Source organism: Bombus pyrosoma, linkage group LG6 (genome assembly GCF_014825855.1).
Source record: "Bombus pyrosoma isolate SC7728 linkage group LG6, ASM1482585v1, whole genome shotgun sequence".
Lineage (NCBI taxonomy): Eukaryota > Metazoa > Arthropoda > Insecta > Hymenoptera > Apidae > Bombus > Bombus pyrosoma.
Window position 1 is genome coordinate 12,841,958 of NC_057775.1, and position 19,966 is coordinate 12,861,923.

The window sequence follows — 19,966 nt, forward strand, 5'->3', positions numbered from 1 at the left end:
TGACAATGGATACGGTGATTAATCCAGGTGATGCACATGTACATTAAGAACTTATCGAAAAGGAAGAATTCTAAGAGAAATAAGCAATTCCACAATAAGTGTTCAGCAAGTGACCAGGAATTGAAGCCGTAAAATCAACAGTACGCAGATGTTACCACATCGGGTCAAGGACAAGTTGAATGTAAGCGTATGAAAACGCAACCATCTCTAACGCAAACGAATAAAACAAAACGGTTGAATTGGACCACATTATACATATGACTTGGACAAGCAAATGGGAAAATGTCATCTGGAGTGACGAAAAGAAATTCAATTCAGACGGTGCAGATGCCTGAAGAAACTATTGTCATAATATTCACAAAGGAGGAAGAATATTTTCAAAACGCTAACAGGATAGTGGAAGTGTGACAACATGGAATGCATTTTACGGTGTTATTAGAGCACCCTATTAGATCTTATTTCAAGTAATATCAAAGCTAAAGGTTGTCGAAACATATTTCAGAATAATCTATTAACATTTTTGAAACAATTAAGAAACTATTAGAAATATTAGAAAGTGACTGTATCATTTTTAGACATATTGTTTTTTCTTTTTCTGTTTTGTATTTAAATAAACGTTTTATTTTTATTTTATTTATGTATATATTATATAAGTAAAAAAGAAACATTACTATAACGTGATATTTCAATTTTTCTTCTAACATGCAGCGGACTTTCAGAACAGATACTTTCAATGATGATCCTACCATGTTGGGACTTAATTCTTTCAGCTCATTTATCATAAAATAGCATACATTTGTTTGTACAATGTAACTGAAAAACTCCCTGCCCTTCGCGTAATATTCTTTTCGTTACTTGATTCAAATTTGTTCTCCAAATCTTGAAAATCGTCTTTAAAAACTTTCTTAGTCAAAGTATCTTACCAATTTTACTATTTAAAGAAAAAAAAAATTGAGAGAGGAATCAAAATGCCAAAATCTGATCACTAGTATGGATCTTCTTTTCTAGTTAAGTATCTTAATTTGATCCGATTTTGAAATATCAAATATACAAAGAGCCTTCATTTCTACTCAAAACGAAACATGTCAACCAACCCCCAATTAAAATTACTTTGACAAGTTCAAAAACCTATTTATTCGCTTACCTGCTGTTCAAACAGCTCAGACTCACTGGAAGAGGTTCCGAACTCACGGCTGGAATATGGCCAGGAACCGTTTCCATCAGTGGATACCATTGCGTCACCGGTTTCCTTGGGTTCTCCAGCATTTTCAGCCATTGTTCACGTCCGATACCAATGAAATCAGCGCCAATCGCTGTGCAGCCCATTAATTCGTTCGAACCGATTCTACAAAGGAAATCAGGTCGTGTCCGATCGTTGATTGATCTGCGATCGAAACTGCGTTTCACGAAAAACGCATTTCTCTACCGCTTACCTGTCGTAATCGATTACTTTTACTATGAGACTGACGTCCTCGATGTTTTCCGCCGGCACGTCGAACACCAGGATCTCGTTGTACACGGGGAACAACGTGTTCTTCTTCACAGAGGTCTTCTTCTTTTTGATTCGTCTGTCCTGGCACAGCAGGTACACTTTCACGTATGGGTCTGAAAATGTCGCACGTTAGGTATTTTCTGCATGTTATTGCTGGAATAAAGAGAGAATCATTGTTGGAATATTGATTCTCTGTGCGTTCTCTTTTTTCTTTTTTCGATAGTGGCATGGGACGTGAGAATGGTGCTGGTTAAGACGTGAAGTGTAGTTTTTAGGAGAATATGTTAAGTGATGTATTACAGCGAACATTATGATAGAGGAACATCGAGTTGAGAGAGTGTGTGGTCTTCTTTTTTACGTGAGTCACTGTTGGTTCATGATAAAAGCTCAACTTGTTAAACAAACGACAATATTCTTTGTAATTCTTTCGTTCGAGTTGTTAGCAAAATAGTGGAAGTGTTACTTTTCTCTAATGAGAGAGTATAATGTAAATTTCTCATTCGGATTAACGAACGTTCTCCTGAAACGTTTGTCGGAGCACGTATTAATAATTCAAAATAACTGAAATGTTTAATTTTATGACATTTTCCATCGCGACGAGAATGCATGCATTTTTGAACATTTTATAAATCTTGTATTCTCATGTTGTTCATCATTTCCTCTTATATTGAACGCAATTTCGTACTACATGTATATATAGTATGCTATAATTCTATTTATATAAGCCGAGGGTATCAAATTATTTTTAAACAGACAAATTACATTATATACTAAATCATATAAGGATAAAAATTGCGGCTTGTTGCCTAAAATAAACAATTTAATATATAACGTAGTCGCACTTATCGAGGCAAAAAATTTCACGTCACGTATTTTGCCGCTTATCGACGATCGCGAGGGAACAGTTCCAAGCAAATTACCTGACGATCCTGTTATATCCATAGCTTTCAAGTTTCTCGCTTTAATTACAGTCACTGTTAGCCGGCCAGCAGTCGGTAGGTAGCAGAGCGACAGCATCAATTTTCCCAAGTCCACCTTGTCCTAAAGGAACGTGCAAAAACCGGTTCAGTTTCTAAAGTACAGGAGGCTAAGATGATGTCCAAAGTCGAGGTCAAAGTATACACCCTGTGAATTTTTTGCCGTAACTAGGACAGATATTAGCCTGCTATTTTCTACTTCTCGCGTATCTTTCTTTTTCTTTAAATAAATTTTTAGATATTATAGCAAAGAGTGTGAGTTCTATTTTCATTTAATTTAAATTCATATTCATTCCTTCTTCCCTTTATAGAAATGTTATCGTACTCTAAGTGAAACTACTGAAATACTGAAATACTGAAACACGCGGCGAAAGTATTTCAATAAAATCAAATGATAAAAAAACACGTTTCAGCGACATATTCGCTACCTGCATGGCGCACAGAATGTCCATCGTATACTCAATCTCTTGTTCGAGGTCGGTGCAGTCCAGCAGCTCCTTCCACACCACTTGCCCGATTAAATCGTTCCGGGAAAATCGATCGAAGTCGTAAACGGAAAACTGAAGATACTGCTCCCTCAGTTCTTCGTACGATACACTGGTGGCAGATAATTGTATTGGTGTCATGAAAGGTCCACATGTAAGATAATTGATAAAACTACAGATGGTCCAAGAAACCATGTTTTCTTTTAACATAATTATTTTAAAATTCGTTCAATCGCTAACCTGAATATAAACGTTTCATTGAATACGGGATTTAGATTCTTTCGATGCACTTTCGTTTGATACTTCTTCTTTCGGTCTGGTAAAAGATACACTTTAACATAAGGATCGCTGCTGCCTGTCACATCCTTCACCGGTAGTTCTCGAGCTTCTAGAATCTGTAAGAGATATTATATTTTTGGATTACAAAATATTTAAAATATTTCCAAACGTTCTTTCCTTTGATACGTATATCTTAATTAACTCGGTTGAAACGTATCGAAAGAACTGTCAATAAAGCGAACTGGTATCAAATGATCGAGCATGTCGATCTGATTTAAAAGATCCCATTAAAAAACGTACATGTATGCAAATGATTGTTTGCTCTTCATAGGTATAATATGATGGTGATTTGAACTGTCTGTTGGATAATAAAGTAACGAATAAGAATCTAATTTGAAACGACTTGCAAAAGTAGGTATTGAATGTAGTGCATAATGGAAACTTATATAAATATATTTCGATGTAATATTGGAAGACTGGTCATCTGTTCCATCTGTCTGGAATTGTGAAGCTACTTGGTATGCAGGAAACTGTGAAACCGATCCGTTTGAGGGGAAGTGTATTGTATGTATGGAAATGTGCAAGATTGATGTCAGCTGTGTCTCGAATAAAAATTTAAGTAGATTGAATTGATATCTCTGTATATTTGCTGCTACTTATTAAGCTACTGAGAAGGTATTAACTTAAGGAAATGGTTATTAAATGTTATACATTCAAAGTGATTCGCTTAAATTTGTATGTGTAATAACAGTTTGTATCTAGGAACTGAAAAACACAAGTTTCCGTAAAGAAATAACAGTTTTGTGGGACATAAAAGATATTAAAGATAGTAAAAATTTTAATTCCTAAAGATAGTAAAAAAAACTGAATTTTGAACGAAAAAACCGATAGAATAAATTCTTTACAATACTCGACAATTCCTCGAATAATAAATGAATGCATAATGCAACAGTGTTCCTAATTCCCATCTTATTCAACCTAATGCCATTTAATCTGGAATATTATCACAATCGCGCAGCGATGATGAAAAGAAGGAAAATAAACAAATTCAGGTCCTGGTGAGTTTTGCCAGCGTTCCTTTATACTCCCGTCCTCGACTAAATTTATGAATGAGACCGATTACGTGGCATGCATACATCTAGTCGCGTTTACATTTCTGTGCCACGAAACGTGGGTTCCGCCCTGTTTAGGACGAATTCAATCACCTTCAATTCCATTTTGTGAACGCCAACACGTCGACACGTTATTTATTAGTCAAACAGCGACGACAGAGTTACGATAGCATCGGGTGCTAATCTAACCAAGAGCACTGCTCATCATAGTACCATCACGTAGATACTTTATTATCATTATCGAATAGCTCACATTAAATATGGCGACCAGGTAATTAGCTCGCTCGAGTGCAATTGAGAGTTGAATTTGCTTACACACGTATAGCATCACGAAAACGTTCTCATTCTGACAGACTCTGCAATAGAATCGGTGTCCCCACATCGACCATCTATTTTCAGCGTTCGCCACAATGGTGGTTGTTCGAACGAGTGGGTCAATTATGCACCGTGGAATAGTGTAATCGTCGTTTCCATTACTTGGAATATTACTTTTATTTCTTGGAAACTTTAAAGTTTTTCGCGATAATGAAATCGTATCATGTGTATATGTGTACGTGTGTTTCTGATTTTTAGGTAGTTACATGAGAGTAATTTTTGGTTTGAAATAGCACGTGTTAAAGGTATCGGGACAGAGTTTAATGTCCTACTTCTTCCCCTTTTAAAGGATAGATGGCTTACAGATAACCTGAATGTCCTTATCAATGTTCGTATTTCCTCAAGGTTTTTAAAATTGATCATACTTATTAAGATAAAAGTATTCTTTAGAGATGCACCGACTAGAGTTTCAGCCGACTAGTCGCCTCTACCGATCAATTTCGAACATCGCTCCAAAACGTGTCAAGTTTATGATATAAGGAACCCAAGAAAAAGATTTTTTAACATTATTCGTTAGATTTGTTTTATTTCGTCTTGTTTCGTCTTTTAGAAGGGTTCTTTTTTAATTAAGAAACTAAAATTAAGAAATAATGAGCAATGTTTCTAGTTAATTGGTGTACTTATACAGTACTTACACAGTTAATTGGTGTACTTATACAGTACTTACTTAGTTTCTTTCAATGAATACTAATTATTATTTTTAATCTTTTATGTTACGTACAAATATGTATTCACAAGGAAGTATACCACATATTAAAAACGATTAAAATTATGTTAATAACATAAAGAAACATTGTATTTTGATTTCTATGCTTCATGAAATTATCGGTAAAACCAAAAATTTAAGGCGGATCAATCAGCCTTTTTCGCTGACGATTAGTCGCCGATCAATTGCAGGCTACAAAAATAACCGACTATCCGGCCACTACTCGGTATATTCCTAGTATTCTGTTACATTTAGTTTGCAATGTTGATTCGTGTATTCACTACTCATTCACTCTACACTCAATATTCCAGAAGCTATTTTACTAATAATATGTTAACAATATCTACTACCGATAACCGACAAATATCCGCTTAAGTTCCATAATTGATTCCAGTACAGATTCTCTATTGGAAAACCAGTTCTTAGGTAATACCACTCTCAGCTATGAATATTCAATGTAGGATTATTACCTAGATTCGAGAAGGAATTATGTACTGAGAAGAGCGGTGACCGTTCTTTGACGTAAATCATCGACGAAGGACACGAATCATTCGCGTAACGGTGAATACCAAATGAATTTTGATTCGATCGGATTATGCATCATCGATTCGTTTTATGCATCCCCGTCTTTATCTATCTTGAAAATTTTTTCTCGGACACGTCACGACCTTGGACGAATGCGCGGTTTAATCGAAGCGCGAAGCGAAATACGTGATCGAACGTATCCTGAATCAAGAACAATATGATTTTGAAACAAACGATGAAACTAGAGCGCGCATGTCGGTCATCGTGCCAATAAAAAGAATTTTCTGTGTTCCACGTTGATTTCGCTAGGTACGTGCGTCGCTTCGGAAAAAAGCTCGGCACCAGCTTCCGCCGATAGAGACACTCGGTATAAAGGAATAAGAGCGTGACTATCAGGCACGTACAGCGGTTTTCGATACGCCGATAACCGTGTTCGTGGTCGGATCACTGCTGCGTCGCGCCACGGCACGACGGTTTAATTTCGTGCCTCGTGCTATTACGACACTTGTCTTTGAGAATTAATGGCTTAAAAGGTGTCTTAATTTTGAGTTCGAGTGCTTATACTTTTGTTAGTAGCGAATTAGCAGACCTGAGGTAGAAACAACGAAGAAGGGGAACAAGGAAGGGGAGGAATTCCTTGAGATCAATAACTCTACAAACATTAATCAGTCATTCAGTGGGGCGTGGTTTATCTGTCAGTAATTATAATTACTCCAATATTTCTCTCTGTGAAGTTAACACAGTGAACGACGTAAATCGAAATACTCTTCGCTTGTCTCAAGAGGTAGACCGCGGAAAGTTAGATCTTAATCCTCGGGGCATAACTTAAGCAACACTAACAATATCCGATATGACAACTCCAGTTGTACCTGGAATACTTTCATAATATATACGAATGACTGCAAACAAAATACAGGTCCAGTTGGAATATCGTGAAACTCACTTTGACCACAAGACCCTCCATCTCCTTGTCATAGCGTAAAGCAAAATGTAGCTTGCCAGCGTACTCCATCTCCGTGGTACTGCAACTATCCGCGTCCTCTTGTCCCAGCTCCTTTTTGTAAAGTTCCGGCTGCAAATGCGGAGACGCGCGTTTAAAACTTCCAACAAACTGAATTTCCTAGTTTGTTTCATTTGTCTGTACGTCGCTTCGTTGGTACACTGTCTAGTCTGTGTCGAATTCTTTCGGAAGATCGTTCGAAGAAAAAACTTTTATTAAATCGTTTAAGATTTTTGACGCTACTATTGTTTATATTGTTGTTACTATCGTTGTATTAGTTTTAGTTTCTTCGTTTAATATCAAATCCTTTAGAATTCTCTGATAGATTTTATGATTAACTGTATTCCACTTCTATAAAAGTAAGGAACAAAAGGGATTTGCTAATGCTAAGCGTACCTTGATTAAGCCAAGACTGGAATCGCTACGATTCTCCAGACTGCAAATGCTAAATTTAATCGGTAGATCGAGACGATGGGAGAGTTGTCTCTGAAAACTCTGGTGTCTCATCGGTACAATGGGTAGGGTCGTCTGGCGCAATACCTATAAACAAGCCACAGCGTAACACGTTCATTGCGTCTTAATATCTCAGAAGTTTATCCTGAAAGTCGACCGCCTCTTCGTTAGCTGCTCAATTATCAACTTTCTTCGGTAATGTTTCGCTACTTGAAATTTCCATTTACGCGTTTCGGTATTGTTACAAGCAAACTTTGCGCGCTAAACGAACTAGACAGTGGAATAATCTTTTTAATATAATTTTCGTATATAATATCTACAAGGAAGAAAAATGGTTACTTGAATATTCGAAATTATCATGATTGAACAGTCTTCTATAGTTTCTGAATTTTATTTCCTTAAGAAGATAATTTTGCTGAAATTGAATTGAAGCTCGAGTGCTAAGAAAAGTAATACTCGATCGATATTCGAAAGTATATACGCGTTTCGTAAAAACCTGTCTATTAATTTTCTTTTAAGTTCAGTACTTTTTATTCTTATTAACAGCTTCATAACTTCGTCGTAGTTCCTAGTGTTTTTGCTGTAGCTCAGGATATTAATGATGGATAGTAGATGATATCAGCTGACGTTATCAAGTGAAAAATAAGATTGCTATCCCTGTAGAGTGTTCGATTTGCGTGTTACGTCGCAATCTTCGTTATTTTTAAATAAACCGTATATCGACATACAAAGATGCAAAGGTTTTCTATATTCTTTGATTTTGAACGTATATTTAAAATTCTTCGAATATTCTTAAACATTATTCGTATCTACATCATACGCAAAGTAAAACTTCGCACTACTCTTCTAAACTAATAAATTCATATTCATAATCGGTACACAAGAAGCGTATTCATAGTACACGAAGAAAAGAAGAAAGCAGCTCGCTTCTACTGTACACATATTATCGCTCATACCTTTTTGCTATCTTTTTGCTCTTGGACGTACTCGTGAGTGATTGGCTCTGATTGGAGATCCGGCAGAGAATGACTGATACGTATAGCGTTTTGCTGCGATAGGTCGCTCTCAGCGTCTTGCTCCTTCATGTGCCGTCTCACCCTCATTAACCATCGCCAGGTAGAAGAACATTGGAAGCTCACGGCGGCTAACAGTAATAGAGCCATCAACGCTACTCCCGTTCCAACGAGCAGCTGATACGGAAACGTTTCCGTCCATTCTTCTGCGAGAAAATTCACAAGACATTAACACGGAACATTTTCTTTAAAAGAAAACGCAATAATCTCCGTCATATTCTCTTTTTCTCTTTTTTATTCGTTAGATTTCGATTTCAATTAAAATACCACGATTCACCGACGGACGGTTAATAGAAAAGACTTTGAGGTAATATAACGAAATTTAACGTTAATTACCAGACATAGACACGTTCAAAGGCCTAAGCTCGTAGTTAATTAAATTAGACAAGAGACAGCGGGATAAGGCGCCTAACGGAGCTAAAAATTTTAATCAAGGGAAGGAATGTCTTTTCGTCCAGAGATTAGCAAAGCACGCGAGGAACTCACGAAATTAGTATACCAGTTAAATCGAATAAGCTGTTACATGGTAACGATCGATAGCGGAAGATAGACACCATTCAGACCCTTAATTGCGCAACTTTGGATAATTTCGAGTTGTGTGAAACAGTGTTTAGAACGGTTTCTCGATAAGATAATTACATTTTTTGAAGAATTGAGAGAATTCTAGTGAAATGCGTAGCACGGCAAATAAAGAATATTTTCCAGTATCGATTTAAATCTGGAAGATAAATACAGTGAACACGATCAATCATTTTAATTCGTATGAATCAACAATAGATACACTTCAATATGGTTGAAAATCTGCCTAATGATAAAAGAATAAAATTACATTGTTCTATCTTCTAATTTTAAGATAGTTGATCATTTCGATATAAATGGACGTCACAAATTTCATGTTCCTCTATTATGTAATTAATTAAAAATACAAATCCACTAAGAAAAAGAAGTAGGAACATTCTTTGATAAACCGCGACATGATAAAACATTCCCAAAGTTGTTCGTTTTGCCTAACAAGCGCCTTCGCTCACGGCAAAGAAAGGAACGAAAGAAGAAACAGAAAAGAGCGTAGGTAAAATGTTTATTGTCCATGCCTTTTAAGCCTACAATATGTCACACGGTGAGTCATTTAAAGTCCGACGGCAAAAAGTCATAGATGATTTTCGCAACGTCGGCAGAAGTTGATGCAAATGAAGAATAACGCTTCGTTTAAAGCACATGCACAGTGATTAATGTAACATATAGCGTTGCGGGTCGCCCACGAGAAAATCAGAGCCAGATGGATTTTCGCACGCGCTAAAACAGGCACTAAGTTTCTATTTTGGGGGAATATTGATATTGATACATAAAATGTAACAAAAATTTACTCAAAAATTAAAGCTAATTCTGTAGGATGTATTTAGGTAAAATTTATAAAAATTGGAGGAGAATGTGCGTTTTAAAAAGTAGATGTATTTTACTATAGCTCAAATGAATAATTATATTTATTATAATTACAATCAATAATTAGATAATTAGATCAAGACAGCTGTGAATTTATCAGATTTAATATACAGAGTTCCATACACACACGCTTAGCAGTTTTCCATCTCAATATACGGTCATGAGCTGCTCATGCCTGCGTTAGACACATCTTCACGTAAACGAGCCTCGAGTTGAAGAGCGTTTTGTTCTGCCGTCTTTATTAATCGTGTCTTCAACGCCCATAATGACAGGAACTCGTCGCAACCACCTGGATCGTATAATAATACAACGAGCGCCTCGAATAATGCAAATAGGATGAGTTTCCAACGGGTGGGATGCTTCATTAGGCGTTCGCGTGTCCGCATCGTTTTGACGAACAATGATTTTCCCACTGCATCAGCGGATGTCGACGCCTTCAGGTTTTAAACTTGGTTCCCTACTTCTGAGAATTTGTATCCTCTACTTTAGATTTTTGCATTGTAATTACTCGGATCCTGTGAGTGACTCATCAGCGTACTAGGTATTTAATCGTAGGTTTATTCGACACTTCGAAAGAGTTTATATAATTATAATTTTTAGAAAATTAAATATTTCAATATTTTACATTTATTCACTTACGTGGTTAGGGTATTTAGTTTCAATTTAGTTAGCGTCGGTGAGACTATGTGTACGTACGGTATTGCCGGGTTAGGTAACAGAGAAAGAAGTATTGGTAATAGCTAAGTGATTTGCTAATTTTTAAATAAGATGTTAATTTGTATTAATTTCGCTCTAATTTGCTAACGTGTTATATAATTTATTGATCCAAACCATTTTCTACAGTAATCAATTAGAGATAACTGTCATGGCCTTGTCTAATATAAGCCTCTAATCCTGATTGAGGGACATCTTTTGGATGCACTATGTTTAATACCAAGCTATTCGGTGCTCCTAATTTACTAATTTGGAATATCCTCGAACAATCTTAATTAAACTATTCTATGATACGTAGGAAGAGATGTTTGGAAAATTTTACTTCCTAAAAAGTTAAACGTAATTAGAATAATATGGCAACCCATCTAACTTGATAACTAAGAAATTCATTAACGGAAGAGATCGTAACGCGCTTCACACGGAATGGCAACTCTCGTCTTTTGTGAACAGTAGGAGGATTAACAAGCGATAGAGCAGATTAAAAATGACTACAACTTGATACTTAAATCTGATTCCTTCTATACATTCTTTCGTAATTAGTAAAGCTAAATATAATTGTTATGAGCAATAGTTAATGGGAAAATCTATAGAGATATTGGATTAATACAATCAAATCGATTTTTCAACTCGTCGATTTTCTTTATTATCCGGATTTGTTTTAATTAGCCATGTTCATTATTCGAAGGACTTGTATCAGTCAGCGATATTGATCAATATAAAGGCTATTAATTGATTATAAAAAGTAGAGATTTGCAATATAAATGAAGAGAAATATTCGAGAATATTTCGAGGTTTAAATAAATCTGAATGCTTAGGAGTTCAGAGAAATCCTATAATTAGAGCATTGAGCTTCTTTGAAGTTAATCTACCCTGTGTAACAAACATTTTCCTTAATATTAATTTAGGAAATGTATATATAGTCATGAAATTTCACTAGCTTTTTCTAAAAATAAATCTTAATTGTTTCAAATAAAGAATTCATTACATTTCAGCATGGATGATTTGTGCGAATCAGAATTTATTCTATCTTATACAATTTTTTGCGTCGAACTCTCTATGACACGATATCTGCATTTTTATAAATTTCATCGCGCTTTTACATAAATCCTCAGGTTATACGCATGTCAATACAAAAATGTATTCGATGCTCGTATATCATATATGCAGTCATTTTAAAATAAAATATCGATTCCGCGGCAAGACAAAAGCAACGCGTACAACAATCGCACAAATATTGTTTTTGGAATCGGTGAGAATGCTACCGCATGATTGATTGGATTAGAACGATTGAGCCGATATATGAGCCTGGATTTTTCGTTTGTTGGATGTACCTTTGATCGGACTAAACAATCCGGATTATCAACTCTTCAATTTTTATATAAATACGGCTGTTTCAGCGATTTATTTAATATACGAGAATCGTCTCGGACGCGTATGTAAATTTAAAATGTGGGAGAAGCATAAATGCTGCGAAGAAGATTCCATTCCTAAAAATTGCGGCTAGTAAAGGAGTAGATAGTACTTCGAGCCCTAAATTTGCAGGACAATTTAAAACAACGTACGAAAAGTTCATATTTTTTGATTGATAAATATATATTTATCGTTTGTTAATAAATTCATCTTTAGTGGATTTGGAGTTCATATTAGAATTACTATGTAACTATGATAGGTACAATTATCCTGATTAAAACCATATGGGTACCTTGCATATTACAATATAATTTCCATACAATATACTACATCCTAATTAAAATGAAAATTTAATTTAGTGTCCTGTATAAATTTAATAATTTGTTCAAATATTTGGATCTCACATAAGAAACAAACTGTATCGGATACACAGATTTCTAACACAGAATTAAGTAGCATGTAACACTTGCGAAACGTAAATTGCCCTATTTGAATAAACGATCCTTTAATTACATAGCCCGACACGACTAAAAATAATTACCACCTGCTCGATCCGATATTGTTACGAATTACGTGCGACAATGTTGTCCCCTGTATTCACAATGATTGTAAATTTTTGTGTCACTGAATGTATAAGTATACGAAGATTTGCAATCACCGCATTTACACAGGCCCGTTACAGGCGGTCATAGATAGTCTATGTAGCAAGGATTTTTTTCCAAGAATATACTACGATAAACCAGAATATCCTCCATCAAACGGCACTTTCGTTTTTCTTTCCAATTCCTACGACTTTTCACCATAAATCTACGCTTTTAGACTGCACTTGAAAATTTAAAAAAAGAACGTACATACAATTGTTTATTCATCCAAAGGAAATTTTAAGTTGATGGATTTGATGAGACACTCCCAGTTTGGGAATAATAATGCATAATATTTACGATGTACATGTAACTTTTTATGATTTCTAGAATGGAATCATAACAGTAAATGGGTTAAGTTATCGTTCGTAATAAAATCGAATATCGATAAAGCCGTATCGGTATTCCGGGAATCAGTGTTCCACCCTCTTCGCGTCTTCAATCAGTTTCCTACACCCTTCTGACTTCCACTGGTTTGTTTTTCACCCTATCGTAACGAATCGGTAATCGCGAAGCCACGCACCAGAAGGTCGTAAAATGCTTGAACAGCAGAGTTCCACCTAGGTCTCTTCATTCTTATCGTCTAGTGTAGCAAGGTAGCGATGATCGCATGACGAAGGTGATAATGTGCGCAAGTTCGGGCGTAAACTCGATTTACGGCCCATTCGTTCGAGAATCGCGATCTCGAATGCCATAGCGTCTCTGCGTGCTCCCCTAAGTGATTGATGCTAGCGAATTACGTCTTTACCCGCCTCTTAATATTCGTTTGCAACAGGGTGAACACGGTCCAGCCTGCATTTTTTAGTAGTAGCAAAGCTCTCCGAGGCCATTTTCTGACTCATCCCCGCCCACCATCTTGATGTATATCGCTCGGTGTGTGGTGCAACGGTTACGAGAGTTACGAGTCGTTTCGCAAGAGGATATTTTATTTTCGTCGACTAAGAGGGAATAGTTGAGAGGAAAAAGCTTGAGTCACTTTTACAGTCGATGTAGGCGCCAGCTATTTCAACGTGGAAATCGTTGAGACGCAGTCGAGGGGTACGTAACTGGTGCAAAGGTAAAGCTAAATAGTTCAGTAGTTCTAAATTATTTTCTACTCTCTTTGTATCATTACGTATCAATTTGAGTTGCTTGCAACTGCATCTCTTCTTATAACTGAGTTTGACTAAGTTCGGAATTTAATTATTATGTTATGGGAAGATTTCAACTACAATATATGCAATTAACACATTCTGTACTGAAGTTACAAAGTTTGGATATTCCTACGTGTTGTTACCAAAAATGCTGTAAAGGATAAGGCTCTTACACGAGACCACTAACGAGATCATAAGCAAAGTCACTTTATAAAGTTAGTTTATGTCCATTTAATTTTTATTTCTTTTATGAAATCCATCCGTCCTATTAAAATACTTTGTACACGATAACAATCTTGACACCTTACAATACACGATACCTCTGTCTCACATACAGATTGACTCTTTAAAATGGTATCCGTCAGCGATAAATTTCCGTGCAACACCCATTACCGTTGTTCTTTCCACAGAACGTTACAGTAGAGATATCTCCGCTTTAGATTTATCGGGCGCTGAAATTCCTCACTTAACTCGCGGAATTAAAAAAAGAAAAGGAGATTGGAAAAGAGTATAAAATTCGTAACGTATGATTTTTCTTAAACTAGGTCGCTATTTTAATAAAGTTCCATATTCAGTCATATCCGGTATCAATGGAGTCCCTATTGAGTTGGAATATTATGACAAAGCGTTGGAAACATCGAGTCCCGGAAGTCATTACATGCTCGGAAAACGTGCTGCATGGCTTTCCAGTGATATCTCAAATTGCCTAGTCATATGGCCCACCTTCCATTTGCGCAAATTCCCCGCCATACAGCCGTTCAATTATCGATTATGCTAGCTTTTTTCATCTTCCGCGTGGATTACATGCCAGCCTTGACCCTCGCATCCCGGTTGCGTAGGCGGCAAGGTTATATGGGCTGGTTTGTGCGTTGCACAGACACCTTACCATGGTAACGCGCAAATTTTTACCCTCTGCACCTAGTTCCAATTAAGCGGAACTTCACGAAGTATTTATGATAAACGTCCAGATTAAAGAGATATATTATATGTAAAGAGAGCTCAAGTAGATGCAATAAAACGATCGAGTTTCACGGTATTGATGCAGGTTGGAATTCCGTTAATTTCTGTATTATAGTTACGCAATGCAACATTTTAAAGTAATTTATTTTCTATTAATTTTTCTATTACAGTTCTCGAAACAATTGCTTGATCATCTATCACCTTTGTTTAATTTTTATAAAAATATTTTAGCCAATGAAATTATTGATCAATTTTTTCATCTTGTCTAATGAAAAATATTTTGTCGATATAAAATTTAAGCAAAGTAATATTTGCAAATTTCACAAATATAGGATTTCATCTCTTTCGTGACTGAACTGTTTTTTAATCAAATTACGACTCTAAAATTCAGCTACAGTGGTTATGAAGAAACGAAATTGGAACGATCCCTTTTTGATAGAAAACTCGTGATAAGACGATATTGGCCAATCGATCGAGAAATACAAAATACGACCTGTGTTTGAATTGGATATTTCAGATTGATTTTCGTGACCATGACACGTGACGCACTGATCACTGTGTGACGAAATGTTCACGACCCTGACCTTACCTTTCTAACGCGCGCTGTAATCTCCAAGAGGTTAGCTGGACTGTCACGTTTCACTTGCATCATCTGGGACATCGGACAACTTGATCGGCGACCTTTCGACCTACTATATTTCGTTTGTTCTTCGTCACGATTTTTCTGAGACCTTTAGGGACGATAATAAAGATAGATTCGATGTAATTCGATTGATTCGATTTAATCTGATCTCTTGGATTTTATTTAGATAACTTAAGGAAGAATATTTTACAATATATCAAATATTATCCATATTATCTATATTTATATTATATGTACGTATATATATATATATATTGTTATATCGACAAAGTTTGGAAAGCGTAATTCTTCAACTTAATTAATTGGTAGCTCATTTGGAAGAAGAAATTTATGGAATAGCGAATTTGGATATTAATTATATTGCGCGCGAGAATTTATGAAGTGAATATAATTTAATTCCGTTGTCTTTGTAACACGACATGAATATGTAATGAGTTGTTAAACGAATAATAACTCTTTGTCTTTGTAAATAGTAAAATTAATCAACGATGTATAGTGACAAAAACAATCATATTTTATTGTCAAAAAATATTTGTTTTTCGTTAGACTTTGTATCATAATCACTATATTGATTTTTATTGCTTAAATTGTTTGCAATATCGAGAAGTATATTAAACAATAGATAAACGATTTAGAAGAAACATTACGAAGTGTTATTTATCTTCCATCGAAAGACAATTTTAGAAAGTTACATAAAATATTAGATATGATAATGCAGTCATTAAAACTTGAGAAAGAAATTACTTGAAATTTCTCGTGAAGCATTATCGCTAATCGAAAACCAATAACGAACAGTAAAATACCATTTATTATTTTCAGGTTATATATTTCACATTGAGAGGCAATTTCAAAATGATAGAAGTACTAAATATTGCAATACAACCAATAAAATTTGATAAAAGATAGCTCGGAATTTCTCATAAAATATTCCTGTTGATCGACAATTAACAATAAACTCCAAAATGTTATTTATCATTCCCTCGTATATATTTTTCATCAAAAAGCAATTTAACAAAAATTATATAGAATACTAAAAAGTATTAATTAATATTACTAAAGTATAATATTTCTAAATGCTCTCAAACTGAAATCTATCATTCACTCTATTACAATTTATATTCGATTCAAATTTCACTTCTACGCGATATTGGACACGATCCGAAAGCATCAACGGTGCGAAGTCGTGCGTGTAATCGAGTCAATTAAAATTCAAACGTGGATCACGCGACAGATTTGTAGTACCTTCTCATCCGCACGAGAAACGATAATCACGGAGATGAAGAAGATTTCAGTGTCGTACGCGGATGATGTTAACAACGTCAATATATCGTCGAAGAATAATCCAGGAACACCCCGAATATCCAAGGACGACTCTGCGAAGGAGGAACCTGTCGAGTCGAGTTTCAAACCGTGGCGTGTGTTTATCAATCATGTTGACAGCTATCACGGCAGAAAACTGGTCGATGTAAGCGTGAAAAGTTCACATTTGAACTTTATCAAAAGTTTTCATTCAAAAAAATTTATGGGGTCACTGTAATTTTACCAAAGATTTAATGTTAGTACAGCATTTAGATAGAATAATTTTGATGCAGGTTATTACGAATGAGGTTATTATGATTTTGCCAACGATAAGATAAAAGTAATTTTTGTATGAGACATACACGTAAAACGAAATTTTCTCAAGCCACGTGCAGTTTTTTCCGAGAAAAACTATTTATATTTTCATAAAATGCAGATCGAATTTTAATTTGAAAATAATTTTGTATTTGAACTCCACTCGCGATCTCTTAAAATTTAATTCAGTTTCAGGAAATATTAATCCGGCGATAAAAGTGCTAAATATCTGATAAAAAGCTTTCATTTCATCATAAAAAGGTGTGACTATAATGATGTGGAAAGCGTGCTATAAACTAGCGCATAAATAAAAAATATGCTATAAAAATATACATGTTATAAAATATACATACTTCTTCCTACATAAAAACTCATATATATCGTTTTGCATACGTTCTAGTCGATGGTTGCATGCATTTATATAATATACGGGGTGTTCCGCTTAATCTCGATAGTCACGAAATATTTCAATTTAATAGTACAGTAAGGGATAAGCTCAGAGAAGTTTTAGAATGATAAATAGTATTTTAAGATTCGTTTCAGAATTTTAATGTCAATTTTTTAGATATACAATACAAAACCTATATCGTTTTCCATTCCATAAAAACATGGAACAGATCATAATAAAATAAACTCAACGACATTCCACAATGTATCGTTTTATTATAAACTTTTAAAGTGAAACATTCAGTTCCTCTTTAAATCGTAGAGGCCATAAGAATTAAACTAAAAACACGCATTTTAACATGTACTGGTATTGATTAATCATTCGAAATGGAAACACAAAGAAAAATATTATGAATTGAGAATTCGAGAGATATGCAACCATCGAAGGTCGAAAGAAGACAAGGTGGAGAACCAACGTGAAAGAGTAAGGTCTTAGACTTTCTTTCATAACACCCCATATGCATGTCTCATGGTATCGATTTCGAATTAGTTCTAGCATATCCTCTTTAAACATCCTCCAGGTAGAATCTTTTTTTAACAACCGAGTGCAACGTTGGTTCCCCTTTGCCGGATAAGTGCTTGCAAATTACAGGCAAATTGTATGCCAGTGAATTTGCGGTCGCGAATTGATTGACAGTCGTCGGTAACATCTAAGTGACTGGAGCTTACTTTCTCCGCGGTGCGTTCAAGCAATTAAGTAGAAAATGCATATAATTCTCGTGACTGTATACCTGGGACAAGGTGCGATATGACAGATACGGTATAATTTAACGTAACCTTGAATAAGGATTTGACATGCATTTTAGATCAAATGGTGTTTCCCACAAGATATGGGTTTGCGGCTCTTTATTGAGCATCCTGGTACAAGCTGTACGTAAATATTCCATCAGGAGACTGTAAATTATTGGGCAAATTTGAGCATCGTGTGTTCAAAATTTAACGAAGGAATTGAAATACCGAGCGATTTTAGAGTAGCAGGCTAAATTGAAATTAGATATAAGTCGTATAGTGGAAAATTATCATAAAATATTCTGAAAACACCATGGTATTCTATATAGAATTTAGTCTAATTTTATTCGAATATTGTTCGGGTATTACGCGAGCTTATCAATTACCAACTTATTGCGGGATTCCATTCTACATTTTCATTAAATATATGAAATTGTTTATGAAATTAAAATATCAACAGTAGGAGTTTGAGGAATTTGTTAATATTTTAATGCCTGCGTGAAATAATTATAAAGTTGGGATCGTGGTAGTTCGCGAAAGATGGATTATTCATGTGCCGTGCATACGTGACTGTTGTGCAGAATCTCGTGAATGGTGAATGAATTTTCAATCGACAATACTGTTCGTTTAACAGGAAACGGAGTTGAGATAAACGAAGAACACCATTTTGCTCACTATGCTCTAATTTTTCTCTATTCTTTAGGAAGACAAATTAATTGGCGTGTCCGTATGTGATTCACCGATCTTTAAATTCACTCAAATGACAAAAGATTTATTTTTTGATGCCAAAGCTTTCAAACCTACTATAATATATAAGTAAATGAACAAAACGAATAAAGATCTTTGTGCAAATTCTCTAGAGAAAAGTTTCTCGCTATTATTATAATCCAGCAATGGATATATTTTATCCTCATACTTTGTTTCGTACTCATAAAAAACGACGGAAACATAAAAATCGTCGATACAGACGCAATATCCATAATGAAGCTATTATCCGCATTAAAGAGGCTACGATTTCACATTCTAAACAAGACCGTTCTACGTTGCCTACTAAAAATAAACCAATCAATTATCTCATACATATAGATCGCATCAAAACGTACTATAATTATTTTTAATGTAGGAAGCAACAAAAAGAATGTTCCCATTCAATTAATTTAGTGCAAGCAGGAAGCATACTGAGTTTCACAGCGAACCGCTTAATTGTAGCGTTCGCGCGAGCATACCTATACAATCAAATTTCCATGCGAACTACTCTTCCTAGAATAAATTACGCATCTCTTTTAAAGGTAACAATCGATAGGTCATTATTCTTGTAGCCATTCGTGCCCCCTGGCCGTGATATAATTCGATTCTCGATTGGTGACCCGTCAAAAAGTCGAACGAGAGAAATTACAAATCGAATTTCTTGCGCCATAAACTTGGGGGACACGATCGAAAAAGATCAGTTTCAGAGGCGAATAACGTTAATTAAATGACCTTTTGACCGATTAGATTTAATCGGGAGTCCCGTCGGAAACTGCTAACTACGCTCATTTTAAACGGAAATCGCCCTTTTTGCTGCGTCATTGATACACCGGATGCAGTAATCGTTTTTCTATCGGCGTAGCGTAATAAAATTCTTTGATGAAAGGTCCTTTCCCGAAACTGAAATGAAAGATCGATACGTAAGATATCGCCGAACTGATGATACGAAACGGAGAGATTTACGAAGAAAAGAACGTGAATCCGTGGAATGAAGTTCTTTTACCAAGATTT

General features: G+C 35.3%; 1 protein-coding gene across 1 annotated transcript in view; it reads right to left on the reverse strand.

Annotated features, from left to right (window-relative positions):
- LOC122568295 (synaptotagmin-10-like) overlaps positions 1–19,966 on the reverse strand; it is a 53,770-nt gene that overhangs the window by 4,739 nt on the left and 29,065 nt on the right. The window contains exons 2-9 of the mRNA XM_043727896.1: positions 8,361–8,623; positions 7,348–7,491; positions 6,895–7,023; positions 3,195–3,349; positions 2,898–3,066; positions 2,413–2,533; positions 1,434–1,605; positions 1,145–1,345 (exon numbers count right to left, since the gene is read on the reverse strand). Coding sequence (XP_043583831.1) covers positions 1,145–1,345; positions 1,434–1,605; positions 2,413–2,533; positions 2,898–3,066; positions 3,195–3,349; positions 6,895–7,023; positions 7,348–7,491; positions 8,361–8,623 — 1,354 coding nt within the window. The remainder of the gene's footprint in view (positions 1–1,144; positions 1,346–1,433; positions 1,606–2,412; positions 2,534–2,897; positions 3,067–3,194; positions 3,350–6,894; positions 7,024–7,347; positions 7,492–8,360; positions 8,624–19,966) is intronic.